Raw genomic sequence first — 19,778 nt, 5'->3', positions numbered from 1 at the left:
TCTTTAATAAACATGAAGTAACTGAAGAATAGGATGTTTAAAAAAAGATATTCTTTTTGTTACTAATGGCTGCAGTAAACCTACACTGAATGCAGAAGGGATTTGTAAAGTGGTGTAAGACATATGCCCTGCACTAGTCTGTGCTTGCATGACATTTCCTGCCTGACATTGACATTTCCTGCTATTTCTCTTTAATATGGCAATTTGGTTTCTTTGTCACCTGCATATGGCCCCTTTGGGTTCAGAATGTGAAGTTCAGAAGAATGTATATACTTAGACCTCAAGCTGGCTTTTTTTCTTCACTTAGATTTAAAATGAGGGAAAAATGTGAAGAGAAAAGTGGAGTTTTCAGCAAGGGGTAAAACTTTGTGATAATAACTGTTTATGCATGGAGTAGTTCCATACTTACAGGAAAGTTGTGATTAGATTCAGTTTGAAGTTAAGACACCTAAATCCGTGTGCTTATGGGGAGCTATGTTCTTATGCAATTGTCTAAATTGTCCCTTTAATCTGATAATCAGAAGGATAGAGGTTTAGTTTATACAGTTAGTACAGCCCGGACAGTGAATCAACTAACTAGCTAGCAGAAGTCACTTCACTCAACTAATTACAAACATCTGTGTTGTTGGAGATTGATGAGACACCCATATGAGTATGAGAAGCATGACCTGGGTCTTACGGGAAACCCAGCCTCATCTGGGAAGAGACAGATCAGGCGGGATAAAGTGGTTCTTAAATGGTGGCAAACATGTTTAGCAATGGATTTGAGGCCTGGAGGGCTAGGCAATACATAGGGTGAGGCTGATGGAGTAATTCAGATCACCTGAAGGAGCTGCCTAGAGCACCTATGGAGCTATTCACTTGTCCAGCACAGTTGCTGTGTGTTCTGAGATGGCACTTCAAATCCAGTTGCATTTGCAGTGGGAAGCAGATTTCCTTAGGTCTTGTGGTGTAAATGCTGTCTCCATATGGATGTGTCAGGTATTTTAAAGTGTCTCAAATATTCTAGATGATTGATTGACTTTATCTCGCTGCTTCAGGGAGTGAATCATTGCTGTTGTTTGAACTGGTATGGGGCTTTTGATTCAGTCTCCTAAAGACAGGTGGCATTTGAGTGATACCTGAGGTATCCTGGAGTATGCAGGAGATGTGTGTGGAGTTCTCTGATGAAACACCAGACCTGTGAGAGACTCATGACTTTCTGGACCGGTAGCTGGAGGCCAGTTGGGATACTGCAGAATATCTCAAAGAGCTCCGGAAGCCCATGTTGAGGAAACTGAATCCTGCCCCCACTGCATAAAGTGATCTCTTCAAAACCTAGCCAGTAGACACTAAAGTGGGTCTTTTAACCTGGATTACCCCTTAATTTTCCCATCATTTGCAGAAGTAATTAATTTCTCAGTGAGCATAAGAAGCTGTTGGCTGTGTGATGTTACTGGCTCTGCTACACATCAGTTATGTGTATTCTAATAACACTGCAATCTGGGAAGTAGTCAAGATGCCAGAGATTGTTTTTGGCTGTTGTTTGTGGCTTATTGTTTTTCTAAGTCATGGTCCTTATCTGGAGGGTATTATTTACTCAAAATAGAAAATCCCTCTGATTATTGGAATGAATTTAGGAATTATTTAGGGGAAAGACATGATGAAAAAAATAAAAGATAATATACACTTGAGGATTATGTTTCTCTTGCATCTGAATTATATCTAGAGATGGTTATGGCTTTGTGAATTGGTGTGCATAACTAGATAAATAGAAATGTTACAGCATTGACTTCTGCAGCTGCACGAGTCCAGAAAGTATCCATTCTTCTGTGTCCCAAGTAATTACATAAGAGTTACTGAAAAGCTGGAATGGGAAATCTGGTGGATTACTAAACTGAATATATAAGAAAATAATTTGCTCTGTGGGTATTGAAAAACCCCAATGCATCTATGTTGCTAGGATTTATGCAAGCTTTCAATGTACGTATTTCACATGCTTTTAGTATGTAGGTGGCTTAGTTTAAATTCAGTTTCATGATGTAGTAACTGTTATAAGTTATTTTCCTGGCACCTGTAAAACATGCTAAATCAGATTATAGTATTTTGTATAATCATAGGCTGTATGTATAAATATGCATATGAATACTTTAAAGGACTCCTTCAACATCCAATACATTTTCACTGCCTACATTGGAGATGAGCAACTATAAATGAAAGCAGCATTTGTCCTCATAAAGTCATCACAATTTTAGTAAGATGTTAATTCTGTGAAAACTGGTGATCATTTCTTTTCAAACCACTGCAAGCATTCTTTAACAAATGGTAAATGTTTAAAATCACTTGCAGTTGGTTGAAAAAAGCATGCTGAAGCAAAGAAAAACTTTGAACTTCCATCTAGTTAAAAGTAGGCCTTTGTGAACTCAGACCTTAAAAAATTTCAGGAAGTTCTAAGTAATGACTCAATAGACTTCTTCTATTTCAGTTTCATCATCATTTTTCAGCTCAGGAACTGCCATTAAACACTTTTCCTTCCACTCTTCCCTGATCTTTGCTGTCAGACCTCTGCAGGATGCTGCTTTCCAGGTTCTGGTCCGTGATGAATCTGTCCAGGTGTTACAGTACCATCCAGCCCTCTCCAGCCAGATGGGCACTTTCTCTCAGGCCTCCTTTGACACATGTAACTAACCTCTTTACATTTCTCTTGCTAGCCAGCAAATACTTTTTTTTTTTTTTTTTTTTTTTTTTGCTGCTGACTCCCCATAAACCTTTAAGAAAAAATCACTTTTGATTAGTCTGCCCCCAAGCTGTGTACAGACTGTTCATTTGGTCCAACATCAGCAGCTAAACTTTTACCAGCGTTGGTGAAAAGGTGAGACAGGTGGATTTGTAAGGCTGTAAACCTTTGTACAGCGTAGCCAGAGGAGGAGGCAGCTCAGCTGTGGTAGCTCACTTCAGTAAATGATGTGCAGAAGACAGAGGGATATCCCATGGTAGAGTCTCCATTCAGTACACATGCTGCCTGCTTTCTTGAGGTGGCCATGAGAGATCAGGAGAGCTGGGTCTGGCCTTCAGTCACTCTTCTCCTGGCAACCATTCCCGGTGCTGTGTGCCTTGCAGCCCAAGGATTGAAATTTACTCTGCCTCTGCTTTAAAATAACCAGAACAGTTCAATGTCTGATCTTCTTAAAGATTTAAAAATGGAACTGTGTGGCCAGATGCCCCATCTGTGACTATAGGTGATGGTAGGATAAAGTGATAGCTGCATTGTCTGTCATTAGCCACTGCAGCAGCATTACCTGTCCTCCAGCATTTGTTAGGCTATACTCTTGTGATATTTTATTTCTCAGCTGAACTCCTAGTTGTTTCTTCTGGAATTCTTCAGTGATTTATTTTTAAAATAGTGAAATTCCTAAGTCTTGGGTAAGAAAATGGGTGCAGAATTCTTGAAATTTCTGGGACTCATCTGAATCACAGCAAGGGTGAGAGAAACGTGAGGTCTCTGTCCTTAATGCCATGAAACCATCAATAAGGAGCAAATTCCTCTTTTTGTAATCCATCTCACTAGATAGACAACCTCTCCTGTTGGTGGTTGTGACTTGGCAGTTGAACATCTCTTTCAGAGTTTGAGGAGTGGCTGCCAGTACAGCTCAAACATCTCCAAACCTTTTGTTTGTGCTGGCCAGCCTTTATTTTTATTCTTGTTTTGTATCTTGTGCTTTAATTTTCACTTTCTATTTGGCTTATGTTTATCTCTCTGTTATTCTGCATGTGACCTTAAAGCAGTGCAACAAAATGCTTGCTGGTTATCTGGTATGCTGTTTTAGTGCCGTGAAATGACACATCCCATTTGTGCTAAACGCTCCATTACTTCTGCTGTGTTGCATAAACACACGAAAAAGAGGGGAAAGGGAGCTCAGATCCAGATCTAAAATGCATTACTAGTAGGGTTTTGATAAAAGACAACTTGGCATGGTTTGATTAGCAAAGTAGGATAATTTCTCCCGTACAATAATTGCTAACTATATGAGACAAATAATAAAGCATAAATTAGCAGTGTGCATAGGGTGAATGGTGTCATAATTTTGCAGACTTAGAAATACACAAATATTCAACAACATTGCCATTTTAATATGTTATGCACCTGTCTCATATTAAGAAATTATTGCATTTACCAGTCACAGACATGCTTGACAAATTACAGAAATCTGTGGTTAAGTGCAAGCCCATACAAATCTGCATGAGCTGTTTCGTGTTTCAGTGTTAGTAATTTGTTTTCCGTGTCTTAATCTTAACCTCTTGTTTGTGCTTAAGTGGCCTGTAAGACAGGTCAAATTGCACACAAGTGCTGGTCTAATCCTTTATTCATGTTGTATTTAGGAGTTTTCGTGCCAGAAAAAGTCTGTTGTTAATCTCCCCATAAAACTTTGCACCCTTGGTGGGTATAAATTTGTATCTTTTACATGTTTTGTTTAAAAAAATACAAAAAAAAACCAACCAAACAAAAAAAAAACCCAAAAAATCACCCACCAAAAAAACCAACCCAGTATCAAGATAAAGAAACAGAACAATCCCTGGTGGTTAACAGCTTTGATCACCTGGATCTCTGCCTTAAATCAGTGCCGAGCTTCCATTCAGGTCTAGTCAGATTAGTCAGCTGTCCAAGACAAAGCCCTTGGTGTGGTCATCACTGTGTTGTGGTGGTTCTCACAGGCTTCAGTGGTAGTCTGTTCTGGTGCTTTAGAATATCATCTGTCTGTGCTCTAGCTGTCAGGTTTTTTGGAGAAATTTAAGTTTCCCTCTTCTGAACCTCCAGGTTAATCCTGTTAACTCTGTCTCTTTGCTTGCTGAGACCAAAGTTATGACTTGATAGAATCTCAGTTAGCTGAAAGTGGTATTTTTTTCTTTAGTTACTAGCACTTTCATTTATCGTCTTCGCTTATTTTGCTTAGGTTAAAAAACCCAACAACTGATATAAATGCAATTTATCGATTCTGTTGTCCTTGATATTTTCTTTGGTTCAAGAGTTTAAGTGACTGACTTAGAAAGTTAAAGTGACTATAAAGTTATTATTTGGTTCTTGGAAAAAAAAAACAGTAGAAAGAATTGTTAATAGAGAGCTGATAGCCTTCTCAGGAACAGCTGGTAAGTATTGTTAAGTCTCAGAAATATTTATGTCTAGAAAGATAAAAAGGTATAAAGGCTACTAATTATCTGCAGAGGTATATTTGGAATGCTTTTATTCCTAGACAATATTTAGAAATGGATAAATCATAGAGCTACCATAGAATATTCTGCGATGGATGGGACCCTTCAGGATCATCAAGTCCAACTCCTAACCCTGCACAGGACACCCCAAGAATCACCATGAGCCCAAGAGCCTTGTCCAAACACTTATTCTACTCTGCCAGTGCGGTGACCGCTGCCCTGGGGAGCTGTTCCAGTGCCCAAACACCCTCTGGGTGAAAACCTTATCCTAAACCTAATCCTTCCCTGACTCAGCTTCAGGCCATTCCCTCGGTCCTGTCACCAACAGAGAAGAGATCAGTGTCTGCCCCTCCTCCTCCCCTCACAAGAAGCTGTAACTGCACTGAGGTCTCCCCTCAGTCTCCTCCAGGCTGATCAGAACAAGTGACCTCAGCTGCCCCTCACAAGGCTTCCCCTCCAGACCCTTCACCATCCTGTGGCTCTCTTCTAGGACTAGCTGCAGTTTTACCAGGTGCATTCGAGTAAATTTACCTGGAATATGCAGAAGTAGGGCAGGATTGTTGGGAACACTCATCTTGTAACCAGTCCTTTAGATCTGATTCTTATATTTCTGCTGTCTCTTTTTTTTTTTTTTTTCTTTAATTCTACTTCAGTGGCTCCTGATTTTTGAAAAATTTACTCTTAAGAAAAATAATCAAAATTTAAAGTATGAATGAAAGAGGATGGGCAAGATCCAGGGCTCTGTAAATTACTGACTGCATTACAAAATGTAATGGTCAGCTGTAAAATAACAATAATGTGTTTCTTCTGACATATCTTGAATTAGATATTATTTTATATTTTTGTGACTGTCAGTGTGCCACTGGATCTACAGGAAATTAGGCACAACAGTGTAGTTTAGGGTCATTTTCTGTTTGAAAGAAGGTGGTATCATGGTGACTGTTAAAGAGATGCAAGCAGTTTAATGGAAAGACATACCAAATCACACTCCAGTAAAGCTCAGTAAAACAATCTAATATAATACTGTTTCGAAACCTTGATACCCACATGTATTAATTGAAAAATGCACTTGCACTGAGAATTTAAATTTGCAGTATTTCTAGGGAAATTCTCTCCCCCTGTGAAATTTGTGGAGGAAGAATAACATTAGCAGTGCACTAGTGGTAGATTACATTAGTACATTTTGAATTAGGCAGCATGAAGATTTGCAGTTGTCCATTCAAATGTCAATGTCTTTAATATTTTACATAATTTCTGTTTTATCAAGACAATATTTTTGTATACATTTTGAGACCATTATACTATGATCTCTTTAACCATATATTATTACTAGGCATCTTGGTGTTAAACCAGAAACTATATCAGTGTGAAATGAAATCAGCCTTGGCGCATTGCACTGTAAAGTCCTGAATCATCTTTTCTGATGAGAGAGAAGAAAAAGAAGTATATATTTAGGTTTAAAAGCTGGGTTTTTTTTTTTGTACAAACACAGGAATGTAATTTAGAAAGGTATATATTTTTAATGTGTTTTTCTGTTAATAAAGGGGGCTCATGTCAGGACCCAACACAGACCCATATGGAAATATGTTTTAAATCAGTAAGTCCTTTGGTCTTAGCTAAAAGTCACATTTGTAAAGTAATTTTTTCTTAACAGACTAAGATACAATTCCTTGTGAGTAAAGGGAACAAGTGTCACAAGTGCACTTGTATGTTGGGCATGCTGCAAATGCAAATACAAATTGAGGCTAGGAAAGAGTTTAGTCACAGAACAAATGTCTACTTTGAAAAGAAACATGTTAACATTGTACCTGTACATAGCTGCCCATTTGTCACAGTATTCTGTGGTGTTACAGTATAACATTTTCTAAGCATTACTGTCAAATTTTACCCCAGTACCCTGAGAGTAGTCATCAGTGAGCAGCTGTATCCTTGGAAGTTCTTTGGAGGCTCATCCTAGATCTTTGCTGTATTATTCCTTCTAGATCCTGTCACTAAATTGTGGAATACTCAGTGAAACTGAAACTGGCCTCTGGGGATCAAGTCTCTGGGTCTCATTATTGCAATTCCTTTTCAAATAAGCAAGAGAAAGTCAATGGTAATACCTGATAATGCCTGGCAAGTCACTCTGTAGTTCTTTTGCAGCATGAGAAACCATACACATCTGTCCTTGACCATGTGTGCTGGTTTTAGTAGATTTCACATATCCATGACAAAAAACAAAGAGGAAAGTTAAAAAGATTTTTCCAAACAAAATATACTAGAGGTTAGACTTGCTTGCATTTTAAAAGTGTATATTTCTGCTTAGTTTTAGGTATAGTTAGATCCTTCTTGGATCTTATATTCAGAGCTAAACAGAAATGCCTTACAGGAGCATGGGAGGAGGATAAAGCTCCATCTTTGTAAACAGTAAACTTAAGGTCTGTTTTCTAGCTAGATTGGCTTTTGTGATTTGTTTCACTTTTATCTGCCAGAAGGTTTAAGTCTGCTGCAAAGTTTCAGCCCCAGTACATAGTGTCACTGCCCTGAGCAAGCTGTTGTGCTTTTATGATGGCAGTGAAGCAGCAGGTTATTTATAGCTGACAAATCAGTGAAAAATCACATTAGCTGCTATGAAAACTCCACACACAAATAAAAACTTGACCCCCAGCAAGCTGTCAGAGCAATTTCTGATCCTTTAGTTCAATCTTCCCATTTGTGGATCATTGGGTAGGTCATAAAAGCATATGAAGTGCAAAACAAATCTGCTGACTAAACCCCTGCTATTTACTTGCTGCTTACTTTTGGATTTGGAGTGTAGCTAATAGTTTCAAAGGTTGCTACATATTTTTCTACTTTATCTTGCTCAAGTTACTAAGTGAAACGGGAAGTTAAAATGCATGTGAGAAATTTCTATTGCTCATAACTGCTATGTCATCTCTGTGAAAAGCAATCAGCATTACAGCCCAACGCTGGAACAGTGATGTTTATTTAAGAGGATTGGTGGCCAGAAATAAGCCACAGTGTCTAATCAGACACAGGCCCTGCCTGGGCAGCGAGCCACAGCGTTTATTGCGTGTGCATTTCTCATAAGCAAAATGGCTACGCACTGAGGCGGGTGCATGTGAAGTCTGGAAGAAAATACAGTGGAAACAGCAGTTCTTAACTTTCTGAGGAGGATTTAAGTTTATTTAAATATCTGGGAATGAATGAAACTGTGTGGCTGTGAGTTACAGACAGCCAAATGGGGAATGTCTGTGGATGTGTGAGGGCTGAAAAGGAAGAACAGTGTTTAGATCCTGCCAAAGCTCCCTTAAGTCCAGATAAACATTCCCCTGGAAGAAAATATTTCAGAAGAAAAAGGAGAAAGAAATCAACCGAGGAGGGATCAAATTCAGTGCACGTTAAAGAAAATGAAGAAAAAAGACAGTGTGAAGTGGAGATTGCAGAAAACGTCGAGATTCATCCCAAGGGTGTGGGATTGGCTGACTTCCTCCCCGGGAGAGTGACAGTGGCTGGTAATGCTCTGCCTGTGAGTACAGACCTTTCAGTTGATATTGCTAAAGCAAAAGTTTTCTCGGGCGAAGCAAAGAGTGATTCTCTTTGTGGGGAGAGCTTTCATGGTGATAATCAGGGGCTCGCCAAGTCTGATGGGACAGACACACAGTTAAAGGAACAAGACAAGAGCAATTCAGAGAAACACTGTGCATGGAAAAGGAAATGTTCACAGGATGATAACAGGAGAGAATTAGCATTCCTGAAGAAGTCCAGTGGTCTTTGTTATAGAAAAGGAACTACTTCGGATCCTGCTCTCCACATTTTAGGCAGACAACATGAAGAAACTGAGTTAAACATAACTTCTTGCAGAGTCACTGAAAATGTTTCAGAAAGCAGTAAATCTGAAAAGTTGTATCATTTTCTTTCTCAAAGTATAAGTGATCCGTTACTTGAACAAAAGAGGTTTTATCCTGATGCTGTACTTTCTCATTTGCCAAAAGAAAAGGCATTATTTAGCATTGCACCAAACAGGAGCAAGGTAAATATTTTGATACAGTGCATTATCTTTGAAAGTTAGTTTAGGATAAGTATTTGAACAGTAATTTTTGTATTACAAAAATATCTTCACTACGCTGTGTATGAACCTTTTACCACGCTATGATGCTATGGATATTTGTAGGACAGAACATATAACTTGATCTTTTTCAAATGCTATGTAATAACTCTATACTTTAGGACTGTTGGTATATTCTTGTCCTATTTTTCTCTCTGTTGTTTGATCTGCTTCCCAATTTAGGAAAGAGATTTTCATGTTAAAATGTTGCTAGAAGGTGGAGTGAATTTTAGCATTCTCATTCAGTATCTGCAGTAAATTTTCTTACGACCTCTTCATGATCTTGTAATTCCTTTGGGTTTTGTATCAAGGAAAGGAATATTTCTAATTCTCTGCAGTTATGGCCATTAGGAACTGAAGAATGATAGAGCTATGTAGGCAGCTTGAAATAGAACAAGTGAACATTAATCCTGTTAATAGCACTCTACACTTCTTTCAAAGGATCTCTCCTCCCAAACTGTCTAGATGACCTATTAATTATTTAAATTCCACCTTCCTCTGAGGGTAGCATTATTTTGTTTTTACAATAAAAACCAAAATACAATCTTAATTGCAGAATATCTGAAGGAGAGCAAAGTTTTGGTGACCATGCTTACCAATTCAATCCGTATTTCCAGTTTTGCCCCACCCATCTTTGGGATAACTGAAATCTGTACAAGTGAGTCAAATGCTGATACCAGGATCTGGTCCAAAACTGATCCCCCTTGCTCAACGGGGACATCTGAGCTTTCAGTTGAGTGAGCAGAGGGAATGGGCATATGCCAAAGGCAATCTTTCCAGCAAAGAGCTAACTAAACGTCTTTTGCTATTATAATTTACTTTTCTAACAGGAATCAAACAATACTTTGTTGGAGCTTAGTTTTTTAAACATAGATAACACACCCAATTACAACACACAGTTCACAATAGTACAAATAACCTCCTAATACACACAGAGATCTTTGCCCTCTTAATCTTAGCTGGAATTCAGGAACAGCTTAGGAATGTTCTTTGATTTGCACAAAACATCACTGCTGAGTAAGAGGGTATGAGGCCTTGTCTGTTCAGCTAAGCATGGCTGATTTTTCTTGAATAATGAAAGTAATACAGCTTCTAATACTGCTGCACTTATTACTCCAACCAGGTCTATACCTCTTATTACCACAGAAGAAGGGAGAAAAAACATTTCTGTTGAGCACCTACATCAACTGATATTGAGAAAACATTGCATGAATTTGAAACTACTGACATATCAGGCTAAATGCCTCAGTTGCTAAAATCAGTTCAATTCCCTTTCTCAACCCAAGATTCTCAGTATAAGTAATTTTAAGAACACCAAGGTTTGACCTCTAAACAAAACCAGGAAAAACTAGATTTCAGACTTTAATTACTGTACAAACTCATAACCACTTTCCTTCTGATTGTTTTTGAGAACTAAAAAAGCATTTTAATGTCTTACACTTCTGTCTTTTTTATACTAAGCGAAGCTGGTATTTATAAGAGTTTGCAAAGGCCCTGTTACTGGCCTGAGCTGTCACACAAATTTTGTAGTTAGCAATCTCAGCTTTACCATTTTCTTTACTGTAATTACAGAGATCAGTAGCCTTCCCTTACCTTGTCAACTTACCTGTGATGTAATGTACTCTCAGCTTAGACAGTGCCTCAGATGTGGCTTGTAATTGAAAGCATGTTGGCATTTCAAACTGAGAAGCAGACACCAGAGGAAACTCGTTGGTACAGTTGGATAATTTGCACTGCAAGAGAGATATGACATTTTACTCTCTGAAACAGTATGATCCTCTCTACTGAAATACAAATTTTTTGAGTTTCTTGCTGTGGCACTGTTCCTTATGCATGTAAAAATTTATGATTTTATGTTCAAATATGAGCTACTTCATCACCTCTCTTTTCCTGATTACAGAACTCAGCTTAGAGGGATCTGCTGAAGCATTGCTCTTGGTTACTCATTAATTACTTTGAGAGAAAAGTTTCTTACTTTCTGCTGAAGCCTAATAAGCATTTCTCAGGTCATAATGTGGCCTGGGATAGAGACGATACACCAGAATCATGCATCTCTAGCTCATTATATACTTTGGTGCAGTTTAGTACATTATGTCAAGTTTAGTCTTGCTTCAAAACATTTAGAATAAGGTGGAATCAGAGGGTAGACTTCTTACTGTCTGTATGAGTCTTGCTCTTCTTCTGTTTGCAATTTGAAAATGAATCACAGAAATACAGCATCACTGTTGATCTCTTGGAAAAGTCTTCTTCGGTCTGCTCTTCTCTTTGGGCTCCAAACTGCATCACTAAAATCAGTGCAAGGAAAGAGCTTGAGGCTTTTTGGTGTTTGGATTTTGTATACTGTATGATCCAGGGGGAATTTACAGGCTGAGAAAAAGCATGTGCAGTAGCAGAAGTGAACACGTTCTCCCTGTTACAAGCAAGAGAGAGTATTTAGTGCCAGTTAAGACTTTGATCCTGAAATAGAAGGGCTGTATAGAGAATTACCTCTGTTGCTTTTTCTTGCATAACTTTTAATTCATAGGCTTTGAGATAATTTGGAGAACTGGATCCCTGGAAAACAACTGCTCAAACTCATGCAAATGCTGTAATTTGTTCTTTCCACGCTCAAGGAACAAATATGCTCTACTTAAGCAGTTTATAGTGAGCAAATGAAAGGCTGTGGGATACAAAAGGTTCATACAAACTTTGCTTGGAAGGACTGAATTTTATGAGTACAAGATTTGATTTCCCCCAATTTATTTTCTGTTCTAGAATTCTTAGTTTAATAGTCTTTCTGTTTTTCTCCTATGGAAAATGATGTTAGAAATATTGATGATAATGCATAGTTGGTGGACAAGTCTCTCTACTGTTCTTATGGGATTATTAAAGGAAAGATGGAATATCTCCCTTTCTCTTACACCTTATTTTGTTTTGGTAGTATTTTACTTGTTAAGAAGTTTTAAATTAATAGGACACCTTGTAAACTAGAGCCCATATTTGTAGGTGTAATAAAATATAACCATTTGACTCACCATTTCACTTAGAGTATTTCTATTTCACTTCGAGTATGTCTACGTTTAAAATACTATTTCAATGTTTATTAAAAAGTCTGTAATGTTAGCCTTGAAAGGTGAAGTACTTTATTTAGAGAATGGAATTGCTCAGGCTGTTTCAGGTCTCAGGCTGATGTTAATGTTCCTGTAGTTAATGTAACCTGTAGTGAAATTGGCTACCTCTATGAGTGAAAACCTTTTCCTTTCTCTTCAGATGGATAGCTAGAGTGCTTGGAAGATTTTGGATCAAAAACCTGTTGATCTTCATGTAATAAGCTGAATTAATATTTTAGCTATCCAAAATTTCAACTGTGAGCTTCCCTAATAGTCATGTTCAGAGTAAAAGTTCTCCTTGTGTTTGTGTCCATGACTAAAATGCTGTGTATATCTAACACCAGATACTAGTACAGTCTTCAGAAGTTGCCTTGATGTTTGAAATGACTTGTTTCCAGAGGAATCTAATATGCACTCAAACATGCTGTGTTTGCACTCTCTGCAGTCTGAAGTGCACAGAGCCATCCCTGCTCAATTAACCGTGAAGGAGGCCAAGGGCTTGAGCTCAGCAGTAAGGAAGGGCCATTAGCAAATTGCATAGTTAGCTTGCTCATGTTAGAGTATATTAAAAAATCTGATAGTTAAGGATTACACACAGAGGACTTTGTGAAAATGACAGACAAAAAATATAGGTTTGGGTTTGTCGGGGTTTTTTTTTTATGCTAGGCATCTGGCACTTGGAGATGACATCATCTCTTTCAGAAGCGTTGTCCAGATAAGCAGTATATGGTTGACTTCATTTATATTGTGATCTGGTTGTTCTGTGATGAATAGAAACTAAAGCTACTGAAAAAACATTTAGTTTGCTTTCTTGCTTTGAAATACCAAACAATAAAGCTAACCCACAGACAAATCTTGCACTGCAGCTGAGTTCCCTAGATTTTTACAAGAAAACTTTCAGAGTGATTACAAGTCAGTCTTTTGCCACATTGTATTTTATGTTGTCTTTACAGACACGACTCATCCCATCTGTATTTCATTCAGTAAATAATCTTTGCAGGATTTTGATACCTAGAAAGTTACAAATGGTCACAGCTGCAAGTGTTCTCTACTGTGTTTTGAACAAAAAAAAAAAAAAAGGTTTTTTTTCCCCTTCTCTTTGATCTTTCTTAAAAATGTGCTGAAGCTGTAGACAATAGGATGTAAAAAATGCTGTCAGGTAATTTACGGGCTAGTTGAACAGTGAAAATTGTTTTGCTTTCTAGCATTGGTGTTTGTATTTTTCCCTTACATACATCCAGCAGATACAATGGCCTGTGATAGGAATCTGAAGGACTGCACTCACAGCTTGTGATTTTATGGTTACTTGAATAGAAAGTAATATAAATTTTTTTCCCTACATTAAATTTATTTATATTTTACTGTATAGGTGTAAGTGCTGATCATTCCCTGAAAGTATGACAGGTGGTAAAGAAATTGCAGTGAGCTCCATTGCCCTGATATCTCTAAGGGCTTCCTCTAGTTCCCTGATTCCCAGGGCTTCCCACCACCTTGTCTTAGGCCATGACATAGCAACATCAGTAGGAAAGCTACACATCATTCTTGGCACTGCGATTTTGTGGCTCTAATGTGAGAAAACCCCATAATTTCCAGCCTAGCCTGTTGGAATTCCCCCTGTCAGAGCCCTGACAGAAGATATCTCTGTGTGCGGAGATTCTGAGGCTGGGAGAAGTTGTTATGACCATCCCGTCTGACCTCATGGGTGTAGCTGCCTGGTTTATGCTAGAACAGGATTGCTGGAATTGCCACAGCTCAGTTTACAGCTCTTCTGCAGCACACTCAAGCACTCAAAGTTGTTTGTAGGCAAACCTGCCCTGAGCTGTGGCCTCAGGCTGGCTCTGGAGCCAGAGAACCCCGGTGTCTCTGCAGTGCTGGGTGTGTGCTCGTGGGGAGCAGCCTCCTCCAGGGGGGCTCACAGAGGTGCCTGTTGTCTAGCCACAAGCTGTGGCATTGCCTCAAGCCCTCTTGCCTCTGCCCAAGCAGCTCTGCCTCTGCTTTTGTAATGGCTGAGCTACATATTCAGGCTGTTATACAGTGCCTTGTGGTACATGGGTTCCTATGTAGTTCATAATAACACCTTGTATTGTCTCTTGTTAGGATAAGTGGTAAAAAGGCAGTCACTTAGAAAAATGAAAACATGCTGTAGCACTTTCTTTGTCAAGGCACATCTATTTTTCTTCCTTTTAAAAGTTTACCTTTACATTGAGTACAATTTCTGTAACATGAGGTACAAACAATACATGTGTAAATTAGGCAAAAAATCTGCTTCATATTTATGCTGTGGTAGTTTTCCAAGGAAACTGACTGAACTTCATTAAGGGATGATCTAATGTACTATAAAGTAGTATTTAAAGGTAAAATTCCCGATACTTTCCTACTTTCCCTGATAAGGAGTTGATAATACTTAGATAATTTAAAACTGAACCTTCTTGATCAGACAAAATTTCTATTTGTAATCCTTCAGTCTTTTAGTCGTTTCTAAAATACTTCTCAAAGGATTTTGTCTTAAAACTGTTATCAGCTTTCACTCAGAATGACTGTTTTGTCACTAAATTCCAGAACATGTATTATAAATCAATCTGTTTTAAGAGAGGAATTTCATAGCTATGAATAATATAAATATGGCTGTTGTGTAAGTGTGACTATATACATATTGCATAATATGTATATACATGAAACATATTGCATTTTATATATACTTATATAGTATTTATACATATTAGTTGTCATACATAAAAATAGATTGTATTACCAGCGCAAATAAACAGTTAAGTATTTTGCATTATGCAATAGTATTATATTGTACCCAGAAATTAAGAGACTGAGAACTGGCTAACTGAAGAAAACTGTGAATTTTGTATTTCATGTTGAAGATACTAAGAGTGTGTAAGGATAAGACATGACAGACATGAATCTTATACAGTGCCTGAATAATAATTGTATTCATGTATGCAGATACCAGACAATAAAATCTCCAGCAATGCAGAGTGATTTTTCTGCAATATTTTAAACATTCTTATGGATTAGATGTGACTGTAATTTTTGCATTAACTGTGTTTTAGATATCTGATATCCATGTTACTGGAGAGTCAGAGGACATGTCTGCTAAAGAGAGACTGCTCCTGTGGTCACAGCAAACAACAGAGGGTTATGCTGGAATACGTTGTGAAAATTTCACTACCTGCTGGCGCGATGGAAGGTTATTTAATGCCATCATTCATAAATACAGGCAAGTACACTGTTTGCTCCCTTGGCAAATGTTAATTACAGCATTTCAATATACAAAGAGAGAGGGCTTTATGGTTTATGCTGTAATAGAACTGCAGCTGTGGAGACGACACTGACTCTTCCTCGGTGATTTCCTGCTCCTTGCAGCCAAAGGATGCCTTGTTAACATTTGCATGTCCCTCCTTCCTCAGAGCAATCTTTTCAGGAATCCTGTACATTTTTCATGGGGCATGTTCAAGCTGCTAGGAAGTATGCTTCCAGAATTCAGTCTTCTCCACAGTCCTTTTTTGTCATACTGATGTTTAAGTGTAGGTGGGGCAGAGACAGAACTGATCACCAAAGTCTAAAACTACACTGCTGGCGAAAGCCATCAACTACTGTATGACTGGATGATATGTCTGAGATCCCCGTCTTCTTCCTTGTGTGACTTTACCCTTGGATGGCCCTGGAGTGTAGAGATTCTTCAGTGTTTATGTGTGGAGCCCAGACCTACTCTGAGATGCATTTCCTGTAAAAGGGTATTCTCATGGAAAATGTGACCAACTGGCTTGAATGTTCTCAGTCTGAGAAGGGATTTCTGCTTTTGTGACCATACTCTCACAAAGTTAAGCAGACATTGTAGAGTCACTGGTGGCTGTGACTAGAATCTAAAGGGTGCAGGATATTAACTTGAAATACAGCTGAAAGTGTCTACTGACTGGAGAGGATTTCTGATTCTGGATTCTAAGTGAGAGCAGGTCTCTCTTCACAAAGCTGACTTTGGCATCAAGCTTGTCAGAGATTTGATCATTGATCTCCTCACTGTTCTCTCTTGGTTGGTGATGTGTCTTCTTTATTGTGTATTTTTTTTTTGTTCCTGAATTGACTAAGAAGGTTTATGTCTTAGAGGACCACATGGGAGAGTATTCTGCCTGCTGGGTTAATCAGTGTGTACTAACTTGTCCTTCACTGCACGAGGCTTTCTGAGTTTATCATAGCACGTGTAGTTTGTACTCTATGCCCTGGAGCGTATAATAAGGAAGTTTAAGGGTGCATGATTTCATTGGTATAATTTGAAGGAGTGTCCCCAGTAAAGGAAAATTTGGTGTTTTTTTTCTTGCACATTCAGTGAACAGAGCCTGGAGTAGATAATTTTAGTTTTGGATTTCCTCTTGTGGGACCACTTGGCCCACCAGAGAAGAAAGTCTAAGTAGACACAACGGACATGTGATCCTTATGGGGATTAGGACACTAAAGTAAAACAGGAGACAGGCTGTGCATAAAGGCTGCAAACATCATGCACAGTGCTCAAAGTCCCTGAGAAGCTTGCTGTGGCAGTGCATAATCTCGTGGTAAAACGAAGCTGCATCTCAGTCAATGAGGCTGTTTTCTGACATGCTTCTGTTCTGGGTAGCTGGTCAGCATGCCAGCAAGAAAGTCTCTTTTAGTAACATTGGCAAGACAAAAGGAAATAGCTGGCAAAAGACAAGTCTGTTTTACTTGGGACTGAACAACCAAAGGAATGAACATAGCACAGGCAAGTATTTGACAAAATAAACAATATGAAAGATACAGCGGGATTGGACAGAGTAAAAAAAGGAAGGAACTTAATGAGATGGAGTAATGGAAAATATTTCCCAGAGCTTCTTCAGAACCTCCTATCTCTTGCATAGAGCAGTGTAGCCTTAACTGCTCAAGCAACTGGTAATTATGGTACAGACCAGTTAATAAATAATGAAAAACTTGAATCCTGTCCTCCAGCTGTGCAAATGTTAATACCTTGGGATATGACTGAATTGCTTTGTTGGATCAGTATTTCTGGTGTTACCCCGTGAGTTTCATTCACAGTGTTTCAGCAGGGAAGAACAGGCACCTTTGACTCCAGTGTGTTGCACAAAGCAAGTGATTCAGTGACTGGGGAGCAGAGTCCCCATTTTCTGGGCTTCTGTGCCAGTTTCCATTGAGCTGAACTTCTTTCTGTAAACATAACTTCACCTAAGGATTTTGTCCTTCCCAGGAATGTTTACCAACCTTATCTAATGTGTTTTTGCTGTGAGAAGTTACAGGTTGTTGGATTCCATTTCAAATGGAATGAGAGTGAGATTCTTCCACTGATTTCAGTGAGTTTCTATGTCTCTTTCCTTTTTTGTTTTGTACTGTTTAAACAGAGATAATAATTTCCAGCTATTGCTCACAAGAGAGGAATGATCTTCCCAAACAGTCATTGGTTATTTTTAACTATATTGTTTTCCTCCAGAAACCTCTTTTAATGCTTCATTTGTCTTCTGAGCAATAAGTAGGTTAAACACTAAAAGATCTGCATAGTTCTGGCAGCGATTCTCCATTTGCTGTTTATTTGTTTTAGTAGCTCCCAGTTTGTGGATCACAGGTGGTGTCAGGAGCTGGTTTGAGCATCCCGTGGGTGCTGCCAGCTGGTGCTCCACCAGGGTGGATGACCAGATGTGCTTGGGCGGTGGGGTGGGACCATGGTGCTGCCACTGTGGAGTGCCCCCATGGGAGCACAGCTGTCAGTTGTGTCGCAGTGTGGCAGCCCCCTGCACCAGGTGTGCTGTGCTCACTGGAGATACTTCTCTGTACAGAGGCACCTGGGCTGGGAGGAGAATCAACTCTGCAAATGGGGGACAGGGCTCTTCGGGTGGGACATGACTTCCAGTCCTGGAAGGGCTTTAATTGGGCTCAGACCTTATTTTAAGGGCATGACATTTAGGACTATGACAGTAAAACCCAGAAGGCTCAAATACCCAGGTTTGTAACTAGAATTGCCGTTGTACTGAGCCACAGTAAGTTGGGTGTTGGATGGAGGGCGTGTGCTTACCCATGCCAGGGCACAGCAGCAGGAGCTCTCTCAAGAGGTCCATCAGGACAGGGCCTGTTCCACTGCCCCAGTCAGAAGCAGGGCAGCCAGGGGGGCACCAGCCCTCGCACTGGGACCTCCCTGGGGCTGTGCTGGGGCTGGACCTGCCAGGTGTGTTGCCTGCAGGTTGGCTGCACCACTGCAGGGGCCATAGCTCAGCTGTGGGCCAGAGGCCAGAGCACCAGCAGCTCCCAGAGGACAGCCTTGGCCCACAGCGCTGGCACCAAGGCTGAGACATCTTCTCTGGATGCACCAACGAGGGCACAAGCCATATGATTCCAACATGATCCCTACAGTCAGTGGTCCATGAGACAGGGAGATGTCCAGTTCCAGGTGACAGGATAGGAGTGGCAGGTCATAACTACCTCCTCTCCAGGCACACATGATTTTTTTTTAATTGCAAGTACATATCAGCTTCAAGACTTCAGGAAATTGCTGAAGCTGTGATGGGCTGGGTGAGGAGCTGGGCTGTGACTCAGATGCCAGCAGGCAGGGAGTCTCTCCCTTCAGCAGAACTGGCAGCCTGCCCTCTCTTAATGGCAGGTTAGGATTGTTTCTTTTGTTTTTCTGTCTTGACAGAGGATCTTAGCACCTTTTTGTGCAAGCAAACTGAGATTTGTGGTGCAGAACTGCAGGAATAGTGCATGGATATGCCCTGACTCCCTGCTCTCCCAAGAAGCATGGGAGATACTCCATAAGCCTGGGATTTCCCTGGCATGACTGTCATACCCACTGCAGCGTCTTGGTGCACATTGGTGGCCCAATGAGTGACCCAGGTTCTTCCCTGTCTCCCTGTCCTTCCTGCCCCCACAGCTGTGCTGGCAATGCTCCCCTTGCAGTGTCAAGCAGGGATGTGGGCAGTGTCCAGGTGCTTGAGCTCATACTGGAGTCATTCACCCTCTCTCCTGAGTAAATGCAGGATATTTGTTTTCTGTCTCCTTAAGCAATGAGGGTTAGGTTGTCAGAGCTTCTCATAAAGGCCTTCTGTTATTTTCTCTCTTACTACTATTAAGAGATGATTTGCCAGTGATTTTGTAGTGCTCTTTAAATCAAGGAAAGTAATAAGTAATTTTATAAATAATGGAAATGAGACGAAAAGTTTGCTTTATTTGAAGTTCTTGGATCCATATACCACTTGAATTTTTTCCCACCACCAAATTTAGAAAAAAAGTAATTTTTCTCTATGTGAGAAGATTCCTTATATTTTCAGCAGCAGTTTGCAGTGGTCCGTGTTTACAGGGTAAGATTGAAGATTACTTGGCTGAACTTTTGAAGAGTATAGACAGTTTCCATTTGCAACCTGTACATGGTTAAATCCCTGGGAACAGGGCTT

The 19,778-nt window shown here is 39.6% G+C and overlaps 1 protein-coding gene across 37 annotated transcripts in view; it reads left to right on the top strand.

Moving 5' to 3' along the window:
* Positions 1–19,778, top strand: part of DST (dystonin) — a 289,183-nt gene that overhangs the window by 114,350 nt on the left and 155,055 nt on the right. For 36 of the 37 annotated variants that reach the window (XM_038134003.1, XM_038134007.1, XM_038134006.1 and 33 more), the window contains one exon: positions 15,426–15,592. In XM_038134003.1, coding sequence (XP_037989931.1) covers positions 15,426–15,592 — 167 coding nt within the window. Of the gene's footprint in view, positions 1–5,899; positions 8,696–15,425; positions 15,593–19,778 lie in introns of those variants that run through there. The other variant, XM_038133982.1, reaches the window with a different exon arrangement.

The sequence above is a fragment of the Motacilla alba genome, chromosome 3, assembly GCF_015832195.1.
Source record: "Motacilla alba alba isolate MOTALB_02 chromosome 3, Motacilla_alba_V1.0_pri, whole genome shotgun sequence".
In the NCBI taxonomy this organism is placed as follows: domain Eukaryota; kingdom Metazoa; phylum Chordata; class Aves; order Passeriformes; family Motacillidae; genus Motacilla; species Motacilla alba.
Note: the sequence above shows the minus strand (reverse complement) of the source record. Positions and strands in the feature narration are given on the sequence as shown.